This window comes from Chelonoidis abingdonii, chromosome 2 (assembly GCF_003597395.2).
Source record: "Chelonoidis abingdonii isolate Lonesome George chromosome 2, CheloAbing_2.0, whole genome shotgun sequence".
Classification (NCBI taxonomy): domain Eukaryota; kingdom Metazoa; phylum Chordata; order Testudines; family Testudinidae; genus Chelonoidis; species Chelonoidis abingdonii.
This window is the reverse complement of record NC_133770.1, coordinates 63,932,944-63,947,437: the sequence shown is the minus strand read 5'-3', so window position 1 is coordinate 63,947,437 and position 14,494 is coordinate 63,932,944. Positions and strand designations below refer to the sequence as shown.

Genomic DNA, 14,494 nt, shown 5'->3' with positions numbered 1-14,494 from the left:
GTGGGGTTAGCTGCCATGGGGGGGGCTCCTCAGGTGGGAGGGGAAGGTGGGCATGGTTAGCTGCCACCGGCGTGGGGGGCGGTTATCTGGGGGTGTGGCGCAAGGTGGAAGTTTCACCTAGGCTGCGAAACTTCCTTGCACCGGCCCTGTTTCAGTGCCATACTTAGTTTTCATCCACAAAACTATAATTGTTATAAACTGGCAGCCTGTTCAAGAGCAGTCCATGTTGGAATAGCAAAGCCACTGTACGTTAGCAAATAGCTGTGTACTGAAGCCAATGGAGATTGTATCATGAAGAACTGTGGTTCCTACATGCGTGCTCTCAGTCTATACTGGGCTCTAACCTATTGTGTTAGTACATCAGTTTTAATGAGCACTAACTTTACACACAGCAATTAAAAGGACAGAGAAGAAAAACAAAACCAAACAAGCCTACCTTGTATTCCTGAACTAAATAACGGTGCAGTGGAATTATCCAGTGAGTCTAGTCATGTTTTTTTTTTAAAAGTTTAGTGCATTTTATAATATAAATTTGGTACATCCCTTACATATTATTTTTATTTCATGTAACAAGTCTTTTTGACTTTGTTTTGATTTTATAAAAGTCTAAACGTATTACGGAGGGATTGGTAACTATAGTTAAGGTTGAGTTGAGTTATGAACATAAAGCAAGGATCCAACCCTGTATGGTAAATATGCATGTCCTCCCCCAAATTACAGCACTTGCTCTTTGAATACACAATTTTCTGTCAAGTTACAAATAAATTGGGTAATTAGTTTAGGAATTAAAATTAATTGAAAAAGGGGTCTTTAAGAAATGTAGTGTCAGATCTCTTTTCATTCACGAAAATGATTTAGTGGTCATTTTTTCCTGTTGTGCATAAATGAAAATTTCTCCTTCATGAGAAGCTGAAGGATACAATAGTTTACTTTAGTTCAGAGACTTCCGTGAAGAGCTACTCTCTTTCAAAATGGCTGAGATCTTCTATTGTTCTAAGTAAGACCAAAGCTACAGTTTCCCTCAGTTGGTGGCCATTTTGAGAATGGTGTAGAACTCTCTTGATTGAGTGTGTCTGCCTCCTGGCAGCCTAGGAAGCCATCATCTTTCCTATGGGCCCCTGTGCCTTCAGTCCCATTGAGAACATTAGAAGGTGGCCATTTTGAAAGAGGGCAATTCGTCATGACAACTATAATTTATGATGAATTACAAGGAAAAATTACCATTAATCAAAACAAAAAAAATCAAGCGCACAAGAACTCAGTGAGTTTTAAGTGTATGGAATGTTTGATGAGTCTGACAGGGCAGAGCTAAGTTGCTTTGGTTTCCCTAATTGTACATTTTTATACTTCACTGTGAATTTTCTAATTTTACAGTGCTTGGTTTTGAGATCATTACAACATCCCTTTAATGTAGTTTATCCTAAATTATTGATATATACTCACAACATTAATTCCATTTTAACACAGTTTTTGTCTGGGAATTATACTAAATATGAACACAGAAGTAATAGAAAAGCTACATGAAGGATGTCAAGAGTTTGACTAAACAAAGACAGAGCTGAGATGGCCCTTCCATATTTTAACTTGCAGTTTCCCCATGTAATTCCTTTTATATCACTCAGAATGATATCTACTATCATAGAATATCAGGGTTGGAAGGAACCTCAGGATCCAAGAGAGACTATCATAGAACCTTGCTAATCTGCACTAATAATTAATACCCCGATTACAAACTTTTAGCAAAAAGGGAAATGAGGAAGTAATGAATTATGAAATGCACATTCTTATTTTAACAATTGAAATTAATTTCTTACAAAATGGTAGATTATGTATTATAAACTTTAGTATTGTGAGGCCTCATAAAAGCACCTTCCTAGTAATCCTTTCTTAAGAAGGGAGGAGAAACTAGTTTTTGTAGGTACAGTATGTGCATTAGAGAAATTCCATGTACTGTATTATAATTAAAAAAAATTCTCTAAAGTGAGTGACTCCTTCAGATGGGATATAAAAGAACAGAATTATGTAGTTATTCTAGTGATATTACAAAGGCTATTTTAAGGTCATTACGCTCTTAGCTTTTTCACAATTCTTCCATCACTAAAGTAGGGATATTTAACAGGAATCACTGGTTTATCATCTGAATATTGGCAGACATAGCCACAATATGAAGTGTGGCTCAATGGACTTCCATATGAGGGTGGCCTGCTATAGCTCTCCTAATTTGAAATCACTGAATTTAAAGATGGAGGCTGGGAACCTATTAGGGTATTTGGTCCTTACCCTGCTGATAGTGGACAGCTACTTACAATCTATTTTCTTGTGCAATATTCAATGTAGTTTTAAATGTTTTACATGGATGGGGCTTTCCGTTCCCTTAGGAGAATATTATGCAATCCAAAGGACAAATTTGTGCAGAATTTACAGCACTTGGGTTTTATAACAAAACACTGTTCTCTTGCAGGTCTTTGGTCATTTGACTTGACTGTGACCCAGCTCCTTCAGGAGAACATTCCAGAATCAGAGCGTGGGATAGTCAATGGTGTGCAGAGCTCTATGAACTACTTGATGGACCTTGTACATTTCATTATGGTTATTCTAGCTCCTCAACCACAACAATTTGGGTTGCTGGTGATAATTTCCTTACTGTTTGTGATAACAGGGCATGTCATGTATTTTATTTATGCTAAAAAATATAAAATTAAAGAAACTGTGATACAACCAACAGGGAGGAAGCCACAGAATCCCTCTGTCTGAAAGTCCCATAATCCTTTATTTTACAATTACCCTATCATTCATGGAGTATAGGTTCCTTGCATAAAAATGTTGACTAAACTCAACACACTAGCCAAAATGTTCCTCTGTTTCTATTTCCACCCCAAACACACTGCTATATCATGAAAAATAAAGAACAAAATACTAACTGGAAGACTTATTTTAAAACACTTAAAGATTGTGTTTTTTAAAGGACAGTCTCATTTCTGTATCTGCTTAGTTTTTACAATCAACTCTTTGCAAGGACACACAAAGCTTATTCTCAGGGTTCCAGAAGAAAATGACAAGGCAACTATTTTTCCCTTTGTTATCCATATGTAGAAAATATTAAAACAGAATTCACAATTTGCACATCACAACCCGCCCTTCCTAAGCAAATGATACTGTAGTTATTTTTTTAACCATCTTTTCCATCACACAAGATGGAGCAACAGGAATGTGTCTTCTTAGATAGTTCATAGAAACCAATAACTTATTTACAGCCAGCACATTGTGTTCAACTTATCACTAAGAAATTCTGTATTTTTTATTTTGGACTGGGCAAATACTGACCCCTGTATTGCATATAAATATTTTCCCCTTATTTGAAAGGTTCATTGAAGTTTATTATACTAGGTGATTTAGAGTTTTTTGCAGCACCTCTTTTTTTCCTACTTTGATTTTATTTTTTAATGTGAAAAACTAGCTCAGCAGCCAACTGTTCAAACAAGTTAGTGACTGCATGGGCAATCATTTCTTCACTAAAGCTTTCTTGAATGCAGTTTCTTTTTTTTAAAAATAAAGTGATGTTTTCAAAGTTTAAATATGTGGCTGTGTATGTTGGTCAAATTACTATTGGGTAATGTGAGCATAAAATAGAGGCTATAAGTGTGGTTTCCTATAAAGACTTGATCATGACATGGAGTTTTCACTCCTTGAGAAAGAAGCGCAGAGCATCTTAGTGGATAGAGCATATGGGAATTGGATGATCTCGTCTGTATTCCCGGCTCTGCCAGTTGCATTCTGGGTAACCGGCAAGTCACATCACCTCTCTGTGCCCATTTCCCCAGCTGTAAAATGGGGATAATGATCTAGACCTGCTTTGTAAAATGCATAGATATAGCTATAGATCTATCTATTAAAAAATAAGTAAACCATGTGGATTCTCTTTTGTGAATAATATGTGGCTGCTAATACAGTGAGTCACCCACTCCCCCGTTAACATCTTATTTAAACTCACACAGCACAACACTCTCCCTTTGTCAAAGCAGCAGTTGTAAAGTGGGGTTTAGCGAGCACCAGAGTAATTAGAGTAGTGGAGAACTGATGAAAGTACTGTCAACTATGAACACAAGGGACTAACTGGTATTTTAAATTCCTGTAACTGAAAGTAATAAAAATAGCTTCCAGTTCAAGTCTGCCCTCCAATGGTTTTAAAGGAACATTGCTAATAAATCTTAGTGAAGTGTTATCTTGAGGGGGAGAAGAACTAACTTGAAGGAAGTTGATATGACTTGTTAATTAACAAGGTTTATTAGTATTCAATGTTTCACTTTTTACTGTGGCAATTTGCTTTCTGAGAATCTCTGCTTTCTCTGTAGGTCATGGGTATTCAAGTCTCGAATAGACTCTCTGGCACATTATGAGCTTCAGTCATACTAGTATTTTATTCCTTAACCTAACAAACAGAATTGAAAGTAATCGCTCTATGCGTCCGCCTACTCCATCTGAATAGAATGGAGGCAGGGGAAGTGAGGGGAAACTATTTTGCAAGAATTCAACTATTGTTTCTAAAGTGTGTTACATATTGTTATGGAACCATAGTACATTAGGGTAATATTATAGCTACATATATACTTCAGATACTGCCATGTTAAAACAGACTGGTATCAGTCTAGTTTAGCATCCTTTCTCCAGCAGTGGTCTGACACCTGATACCTGAATGGACAGTATAAAAACCTTTATTATTATATTTAAACTTACTTTAAAGGAAAGAAAACTCCTTCTCAATTCCCACAGTAAATTAGCTTTTACCCCAAAGCATGAAGGTCTTTTCCTTCCTTCATTTTTTAATTAACCTCTTAATTTAGATGCTGTCTAGGCTAGACTTACTGATATATACATCTGTCTAGCCACTATTTAAATCCCAGGGTAATATTTGCTTTAGGAATGCAAAGGCTACCCCTGCATGCAGATGCCATCCAGCTGAAAGCTACCTGGTGCATCTCTCTCCCCATCTACTCTCCTGCCTGTAAGCCTTGCATGAACAATAAAACAGAACAGAAGTAAGAAAACAGAGGTAAACACTGGACAAAGCATAAAGTCACAAGTGGCCTTGTAAATAATATGTTCTTACTAGATAAAGAAATAGTAAGAGTTAATGTATGATAAACTTGCAGCTGCAGCTTTGCTTACAAGCATACGTTGTAGCTTGTGGACAGTTCATGAGCTGTACAAAAATTAGTAGACCAATCATAAAGTGACATTAACCAATAGTATTAAGTAAAAGAGTGTATATAACAGGGGTTGGCAACCTACGGCACGCATGCCACCTTTGGCACGTGAGCTGATTTTGCCTAGCACGTGGCTGCCAGTCAGAGTCCTGGCCGCTGGCCCCGCTCAGCTGAGTGAACAGAACCTGAGGCTGGCAGGAGGCTGAGTGGGGCCAGTAACCAGGACCCCAGACCGGCAGCAGGTATGCCCCCTGGCTACCTCCTCACCACGCTCAGATTCTGCGGCTCCCAGGAGTGTGAGCCCCCAGGGCACGGGGCCCTGAGCCTGCTGCTGGAGGGGCAGCGGTGGTCAGGAGCCGCAGAACCCAAGCGTGGCAATGGGGAAACTGGGGGGCGCACGGGGACCTCTGCCCACATGTATCTGCTGCAGAAGCCCCCCAGGGTGGCACCAGGCCACAGCCCGGGCAGGCTACCCCAGCGGTTCCCCTCTCACTGCGCTTGGGTTCCGCGGCTCCCGGAAGTGTGAGCTGCCGCTGCCGCTGCCCCTCTCGCAGCTCCCCACCTCCCACTGCCTCAGCACTCCATGTGGAGTTTTGCCTTCACGTGGAGCCAGCGTCTGACCAGCATGGGCATGGTAAGTGGAGTCCCGGGGGGCAGTCAGGGAGCAGGGGGAGGGTTGGATGGGTTGGGAGTTCTGGGGGTCCTGTCAGGGGGTAGGGAGTGGTTGGATGGGGTGTGGGCATGTGGATAAGGGTTGGGGCAGTCAGGGGACAGGTAGGGAGTAGGGTCCTAGGCGGGCAGTTAGGAGGGGGCAGTTAGGGGACAAGGAGCAGCGGGGGTCGGGGGTTCTGACAGGGGCAGTCGGGGTGGGAAGTGGGAGGGAGTGGATGGGGAAGGGCTCTGCCTTCTTTTTTGATTGTTGAAATACAGTAACCCTAGGTGAGGGGGGATATGGGGGTTGGCGCTCGCATACATCCACTGCAGCCTGTAGGAGCCCCTGGGGGTGGGGAGGGATGCTGGGCAGCAGCCTCGGCAGGAGGGGTGGGGGGGTGCGGCTTCTCCCTGCTAGCGGCACCACTGCCTTTGAAGGGCTGCTGCCCCCCTGCACCACGCCGGCTCCTCCATGGTTGGGGCTCGCTGCTGCCGCAAATGGGACACATTGGCTCTCTGGTGCCTCTGGAAGGCAGCTCCTCCCTGCTGAGCTGTTGCAGCGGCCCAATCCTGGCAAAGCCAGTGAGTGGACTCGGGGCAGGGGCCACGGGTGGGATGGGGTGGAGAAGGGAGGGCTCGCGAGGGGGCTGTGCACCCTTCAGGGGAGTTCAGGGGGCAGGGAAGGTGGAACCTGGTCTGGGGAGCAGTCCCGGACAGGCTGGCTCCTGGGATCTATAAAGGCTCATTGGGATTTGCCCCTCAATGAACCAATGTGTGTGGGGTGCAAGGTGGAAGTTTCACCAAGGGTGCAAAATATCCTTGCACCGGCCCTGCCCCAGGGGGAGCATGCACTCCAGGTTAAGAACCACTGCACTACACTGATAAGATCTGCATTTTAATTTAATTTTAAATGAAGCTTCTTAAACATTTTAAAAAAACTTGTTTACTTTACATACAACAATAGTTTATAGACTAGAGAGAGCAAGACCTTCTAAAAACATTAAAATGTATTACCAGCACGCGAAACCTTAAATTAGAGTAAATAAATGAAGACTCGGCGCACCCCTTCTGAAAGGTTGCCGACCCCTGGTATATAAGCTAACTCATGATTATGTACATTAAAAGTGTGGTATACCCAGAGGTGAAAGTAAGCCGGTATGGTCCAGTATGGCGTACCGGCAAGAGCTGGTACGCTGTGCCAGACTGGACTGGCTTCCCCGGCAGTGATTTAAAGGGCCCAGGGCTGCAGCCGCTGCGGGGAGCCCCGGCCCTTTACATCACTGCTGGAGCTCTGGCAGCGGGGCTCAGGTGGTGCTTTAAAGAGCCCGGGGCTCCCCACAGCGGCTGGAGCCTCTGGCCCTTTAAATCACCACCGGAGCCCAGCTGCAGGGCTCAGGCAGGAATGTAAAATGCCTGGTGCTCCAGCTGCTGCGGGGAGCCCCAAGGCCTTTAAATCACTGCCGGAGCTCCAGCAGTGGGGCTCAGGCGCTTTAAAAGGCCCCGGGCTTCCAGCCGCCTCGGCAGCTGGTAGCTCTGGGGTGATAGCTCCCAGCCCCAGCTACCTCTTCCGGTTGAGGTCACGCCCCCACTCAGGACTTCAGCGTACCAGAAGTCCTTTCAGTTACTTTCACCCCTGGGTACACCCTGTACCCATCTGCTACACTTGGCCCTGATCAACTCAAGTGTAGTTTGATTGTATGCCAATAATGAAACCGTAGTGATGAGTCCAGAGTTGAGCTGATTTCTTGGATTCGAGAGAGCTGGATAAAGTATTATCCCCAGAACTGGAGAGGTGTTCTGGCTAAGCCGAGTAGAAAAGATCTCTGAGGAAATCCTAACATTGCCACTGTCACTTGTTCAGACCTAAAATGAAGATGAAAAATGTGATGGCTTTAGTTTGCAATTAATTATAAATTATTTTTCATGCTTTTTATCCCTTTGTGATAAAGTAGTAAGGAGAGTGGCTCGTTTTGACCTTTCAAATACCTGAAGATCTCTGTGAGCTGGGGACAGAGCTTCTGCCAGTGTCAATGGAGCTATGACAATTCACAGAAGCTGAGGATCTGACCATCTGACCCCATCCGTGATATATAAATGAATCATTTTGAATACATTCATCTGCCCAAGCTCTGTAGTTCTAAATATTTTTTCCAAAAGGCCATGCAAGCACATGTAATATATAACATTTTCCCAGATTAAGCTTGATCTGAATATGCTAGTTACTATGGCCGTCTCATGCAAAAAGCTTTGGTTTAGGAGTCAACACAGCATTTTACAGGAAGCAGTAGAAAGCACATGTGACCCTAGCTGCTGCTGTCTTTTTATGTAGGCTTCTTTTATGCAAGCTATTGAAATCAGATTTCCAGCGTACTATTTTTTTACTTTAGAAACACCCCCTTTCGTGCTGCTATCTAATGGATTGAAACCAAAATAGCATCGAAAAACAACTACCGTCCCAGTGCCTCTAACTAGTGTTTTTTAATCTTTATACAGCTAGAGGATATATTGCCATATTGGAACACAGCTGGATAGTGTCCTATAAGATAATTGTGCTCATTGCACTGGTAAAACGGGCTACACCAAGTTTAAAGATCTCTTAAAATGATTGCTTGTACTCTCTTGAAAGTGCCTGATTTTTTTTTATAGAATCATAGAATAAAATCATAGGAGTGGAGGGGACCTTGAGAGATCATCTAGTCCAGCTCCCGCTCTCATGGCAGGACTAAGTATTATCTATTCTAGAATGTATGATCAGCAGCTCTGACATGAGGTTTTTTAAGCATAAGTTCTGTGTGCACCAATCCACTACAGTTTGCATGTTTGTTTTAAGCTTTTTTTAAGAAAAGGGTAACAGCTAGAAGTGACACAGATCTTTAGATGGTTGCCCAGTCATAATATTTAGCACTTCAGTACTATGTTAGCTCTTTAAAATCACTGGACAAACATTAAACAATCTAAAGCCTTTCAGCTTTTGAATGACTAGGAGTTGACAAAACAGAGCTATTCCCTATTGTGTTCTCTGTGCCCCTGAACAAAAAGACTTCAAGGAAAATCTGCATCTTAAAAGAGCCATTAAGGATCTTTCAAAAGAACAGTACAATCAAGGCTGCTCTAGTGACACCCTTGCTTGCTACATCAGGTCTGGTGTTTGTTTAAGGCTGGTGTGGAAAGAAAGGAGAGTTTCATTTGTATGTGTAAATCAAGCAGATCTTGTTTATTTTTTCCCTTAAGGTGCTCAAAGTTTAGGGGAGGAAAGTGAATGAGCTTCTGCTTATACCAGGTGTGAAAATGCATAAGGGACCAAAATCTATTCTTGTGCAAAAATCTGTTCTCCCTAAAGTCAATAAGGCTACAGGGATGTGGAATTGGCCTGTGTTCTCATTCCTTTCTCGAATCACATTCCATGCTTATCCAACATTTTCCACATGGGACAGAAGTTAGTTTGAGTTTGGGTAGAAAAATGAGGACTAACTTTAGCTTTATTTAGCTTTAAGTTTTTGGAATGAAACTCAAAAGAAATCAAATGTGAAGTACTTTTATGATGGATTGAACTGCTGGAGAACCAGAAAATGGACAGAACCTACTGCCATTCTATCATAGCCTGGATTTAAAATCCTTGTGGGAGATGAGAGGGAGAAACCTACAATATTGTGTGTTGAGCTTTCTCCAGTGATTTTGCAACCCCTTAAAAGTACAAAGATGTGTTGGCCTGTGGAACTAGGCTGAGCATAAGGAAAGAACTTGGTTGCCTGGGCATCCCAGTACAGATTTTTTTGATTTTTTGATTTTTAGTACAGTTCAATACAGTATTGAACACAGTGCATCATCAATCTGAAGCCCCTTGATTGTAGGTACTGTAAAAGTTAAAGTACTGGTATCCAGAATGGGGTGTTTTGTTGTTTTTCCTACAAATGTGTGGGCATTCATTCCTTATACATGGGAAGGGCAACAGTTCTGGCTGGAGCTAGCTTGAGTGTGTGCAGGTTCTGTGCAAACTTCCCACCCCACCATTCTGGTAGTGCCTCTCCCTCACCATCTGCCCCCCCTCCCCCCCGACACTCGTCAGTTGTCCAGAAATGCGACCCGGCACACATAGACGATGATGAAAATGGGCACTAGGACCCAGGAGGCAGCATCCTGGAGCTGCCTGCCAGCCTCAGCTGAGGAGGGGGACAGAGGGAGCCTCTTCCCTCCCTGACAGCTAAGCAGAGCTCCAGAGAAATCGGGGCGGGGAGCAGGGGGGGACACACACTGCTTGCTCAAACGACACCCCCGGCTGGCACGAGTTTCCGTGGTAACCGGATTTTTAGTGTCTGGTCACCCGTGGTAACTGGATACCTGGCAGCTGTTCGTGCAGTGTGGGGGAGACACAGACGGGAGGGAGCAGAAGCAACAGGCTGCCGGCTGAGCAACGTCCAAGCCACAGGTGGCTGCTTTGCCTTTTCTGCTGGCAGGAGCACTCCAGCAGGGCTGTGTGAGCAACCTCCCCCCACAGCCCTGAGCGTGCCCCCTCCCTGACCAGTAGGGCCTTAAAAAGAGGAGGGCCTAAGGTTATCGCCTTATTAGCCTAATAGTTAATCTGGCCCTGAGACTGCCCCAGTAGCAGCCAGTGTACATGGTGCAGGGGCTGCCTGAGTTGCCCCCAGACCAAGCACATGGTCAGGCTGCAGAAGTCACAGAGGTCATGGAAGTCACAGAATCCGTGACCTCTGTGACAAACTCTCAGTCTTAATTCTTAATTCTTCGCAGGGGGACTCAGGAATATTTGTCGTAACTATGCCTAACTTTTTTTTTTTAACATTGACTAGTTTTAAAGCTGATAATGTCCTTTTAAAAATAACCAAATTCAAGCCATGGCAGAAAACCATCCAGTAATGCCCATTCCTGTTGCTTTTGAGATGTTGCAAATGTTTGCAGTCATTTTTTCACTCTTCCCTCTCCTCCTCAGCACAACACCTTCCCTCTCAGAACTTCTTGTTCCATTTTCTAGTTACTGTGGGATTTTTTTAGAAGTCCCTCCCCTGAGGAGCTCAAAAAGCCTGTACATAAAAACACTTTTAAAACAATCATGCAACTGGAGTGCAAATACTTTCATGTAGCGATCAGTTCCCTGACTTAAAAATGCCTTATCACTGTCAAGAGTTTTCTCTCTTCAGCATCACCTTGTTTGTTATTCACACAGGCTAGAGAATGACAATTACAATAAGAGTGTGTTGAAATAAAGAAATTTAATGTGCATTTTTAAATACAATTTTTGTTTTTCAAGTGCTCCAATTCCACATCCTTATGATATCAAGGCACATGTAGGCCATAAATGGGTCATATTTTGTATGCAATATTGAAATGTAGCCAACACATATAAAAGCAAATCAATTGCAGTACTTTATTTACACCATTATTTTTAAAGTGCGTTATGTCAATATACTATACCGAGAGTGGAGTTGGTATATAAGCACTAACTAGCAAAATTGTCTTTAGGCCTACAGGGTAGTCAAGGTTTGTCTGCACTGTTCTAGTTCATAGCAAAAACACAGCTGAAAATAAGTGTGCTTTACTTAATCCTGTACAATCTTTATACCAGCTGCTATAGCAATTTATTTTTCAGATCCAGAAGATCCATTTGCTAGTCTTGCACGCAAATAACAGTTTACAACTAGGCAGTCTAACAGAAAAATCTTTTAAACCAATGCAAAACAACATAAATCTGTTATGCTTTCACTAGCAGAGGTGTAAATACTAATAATAAAAGGTTTAATTTAAAACCAAAAATACTTAAATATCTTATGGATGTCAGTCTGGCCTCAGGTAAATCCTTTAACCCATCAGACTTGTGCATATCATTTTAAATAGGTATGCAATCAGATCATGGTTTTCATCCTTGGCCAGAAATTCCATTCACAATACCATAAATCAACAATATTTAATAAAGTGTTGCATATAAAAGATATGTAAATTCTTGTGAGATATACCTTCACAGGAAGCAGCAGTTGAATATTAAACAACAATTTGCATCTTCATTACTGAATCTGGAAGAAGGGGGGGAAGAGAGAGAAAGTTGAGTTTTGCATTAGAACACTTTGTGCAGGAATTTATTAGTTATAATCAATTAGTCAGCAACTTTTCTCATAAGATCACTGTGAAGTATCACTGAGCACCGGCTTTCCTCAAACAGGTGTTTCTGTCACGGGTTTCAGTGACTGTAAAGAATAGCATCATTCTCTCAATGGATTGAAATGCAAACCTTACTTAACTGTCAGCTTCATTTTTTATTGCTAATACCTAGCTAGTTTAATTGGGTTCTCATATTTTATTAAATAGGCAGCCAAACATTCTGCTTATTTTTCCTCTTCCCTGATCATGTCAGTAACTTTTTATTAGGCATTTCACAGTATCACTTTTTCAGAAGTGTGCAATAGCAAATGTGACTGCCAGCATCCAGTGGGCACCAAACACAATTTCATAAGCAAAAATCTTTAACACGGAGTTAAGGTTGTAGTAACTCAGCACTGCCTGTGCTCCTCGTACCCTTTCAGAATGTGATAATTCCCAAATCATCTGAGAAACCAAGAAATGCAGCGCTAAGGTCCTCTTACAAGACATGTAGCGTTACATGAGAAAAACAGGAAATGCAGCATTAAGATGACACTTCCCACACAACACCGAGCTCTGCCCATTTTGATCTCTACCTAAGAAGTCTCTGGGGAGATAACAGCACCTCACCCCTCACTTAGCTGTTTTGAGAAGTGTGATCTCTGCAAACCAGCAGCCCGGATTCCACAGCTCATGGTGCAGCACCGAGCACTGGGGGACTCTACTGGATTGTATGACTTGGGGAGTGCTAAATTGGAGTTGGGTTAGGCACAGAGAAATGGCAGCTTTGCTTAGAAAGGGGTAAGCTCCTTTTCTTGTCCCAGTTCCTATTGCCAAGCCCAAAGGAGCAGAGTATTACAGAAGTGTATGTTTCTATTACCTCCTCCTGTTCTTTACTATTTATAGTAATTTTGTGGTCTAAGCATCAAGTATGAAGTACTTACAACAGATTCCCTTAAATCATGAGTTCAAATCAGCTCAGACCTTTGTTTTTTCAAAGCCAATGAGTTTCATGCCATTTTCTTGATAATGGTCTGAAGGTGAAACCTCAAAACCAGGCATCTCACAGGGACAGCAGAGCTCTCTGGACACTTTCTGTGTAATAGTAGAAATTACAGTGCCCCTGCTGAGTTAGTCCAGGGCTAAAATTCCTCCTCGCTGCAATAAGACTACTGTAAAAGGTAGTGCTTTGGCCTCATGCCACAGTGCTTTTACAAAGGCTGGGATTCCTTTGTAGAGTTTATCTGAAGTCTCTGGAATTCTTTGGGATGAAGGGCATTATAGACTCAGAATAAATAAAATTATTGGTTCTATCCCTCCTGCCAGGACGAGCCATTCTGCAGAATAACCTTTCTTCCTTGAGGCAATGAGTGGGATTCAAGTGATTCAGCTATACCTAGACAAACATAAATCCACTCCCTTATCTTTTAGGCAACTCAGAGTCCTGCAGTCAGTTTCTATGAGTGACCTGAATTATTCTCTCACCCTGAAAAATGTGTTGCTTCCAGAACCATTTGCTGTACACAAGAGTTGCTAATGCATTTTTACTTAGCATAATTTCTTGGTCTTGTAGTCTCAGTAAAATCCTTTGCCCATCAATACAGGAAACGAACTCTCCACTCAAATACAGCAGTCATCATTGACTGTATGAACTGCAAGTTATTGAAAGGGAAGAGAAATTCAAAGTTGTTTTTGTCACCAAATCTAGTCCTTTGCCTCATCTTCAGCATTTCTCTCTGCCTTTCAACCAGGGTCTAGGTTATTGCTTCTGCACTGCTTCTGTCATCCTTATGGTCAGAAGTCAGTTTTCCTTCTCATAAATATTCCACCAATTATTTACTGCACCATACTTGTCACTCATTGGAAAGTCAGTTTGCCTTCATTAAAAACAGAGAGAAAAAATAAGCAAATAAAGTTAAATAAACATAACTACTCCCCAGACTAATATATCTCTAAGAGGGATAGAGCTTTAAGCTATAAATATGAAATAATACCTACAGCATGGCTGCAAAGTTCTGTCTCTGATCTTCTTCTTTGGGCAAAGCTGCCTCCATAGTGAATCCTCATGGTATTTGTTTCCCAGGCAGTTGCAGCCACAGTTTCTTGTTAGTCCAGCTCACTCTCTCCTTAGCATGTGAGGGTATTTTGTTGAATCCACACCTACCACTCTTTCTTACGGACTAGTTTAGACCAGTTTCTAAAATATGTTTGTACTAGTATCTCACACCAGCTCAAACCTGTTTGGAAGGTGACTCATGATTCTCTTTCCTATCCTCAAGGCTATCATCTCAATAACAAACTGTACAGTCGCTCATCTGTCTGGCATGTGAGGTATAACAGTAGCCCTATATGGGAAGATGTAACTGCTGGAGGAAGTAGATACTTTTACATTAGGCACACCCTGTTTTTTCCAGTTTGCACAACCTCACCAGCACAAGTTATTCCTATAGAACACTCTTTACCACTCAAATGTCTTACTAGGTCAGCTTCTCATTGTTACCCTAATCAATGAGATCAACGACAAGCACTAAAAGATAAGAAAAACATAT

General features: G+C 42.2%; 1 protein-coding gene, 1 long non-coding RNA gene and 1 other non-coding gene across 3 annotated transcripts in view; 1 reads left to right on the top strand and 2 right to left on the bottom strand.

Annotated features, from left to right (window-relative positions):
• LOC116831332 (ferroportin-like) overlaps positions 1-6,009 on the top strand; it is a 28,914-nt gene extending 22,905 nt beyond the window's left edge. Inside the window, 1 exon segment of the mRNA XM_075061992.1 lies at positions 2,462-6,009. Coding sequence (XP_074918093.1) covers positions 2,462-2,754 — 293 coding nt within the window. The 3' untranslated portion in view covers positions 2,755-6,009.
• A 774-nt stretch (positions 6,010-6,783) lies between these two features.
• LOC116831331 (uncharacterized) lies at positions 6,784-14,260 on the bottom strand. Its single transcript, XR_004375182.2, has 3 exons — positions 13,944-14,260; positions 11,825-11,881; positions 6,784-7,718 (listed from the first exon to the last, which is right to left on the bottom strand). It is a non-coding gene; the product is annotated as an uncharacterized LOC116831331 (long non-coding RNA).
• On the bottom strand, positions 11,652-11,740 carry LOC116831338 (small nucleolar RNA SNORD93). Its single transcript, XR_004375183.1, has one exon. It is a non-coding gene; the product is annotated as a small nucleolar RNA SNORD93 (small nucleolar RNA).
• Positions 14,261-14,494: the final 234 nt, after the last annotated feature.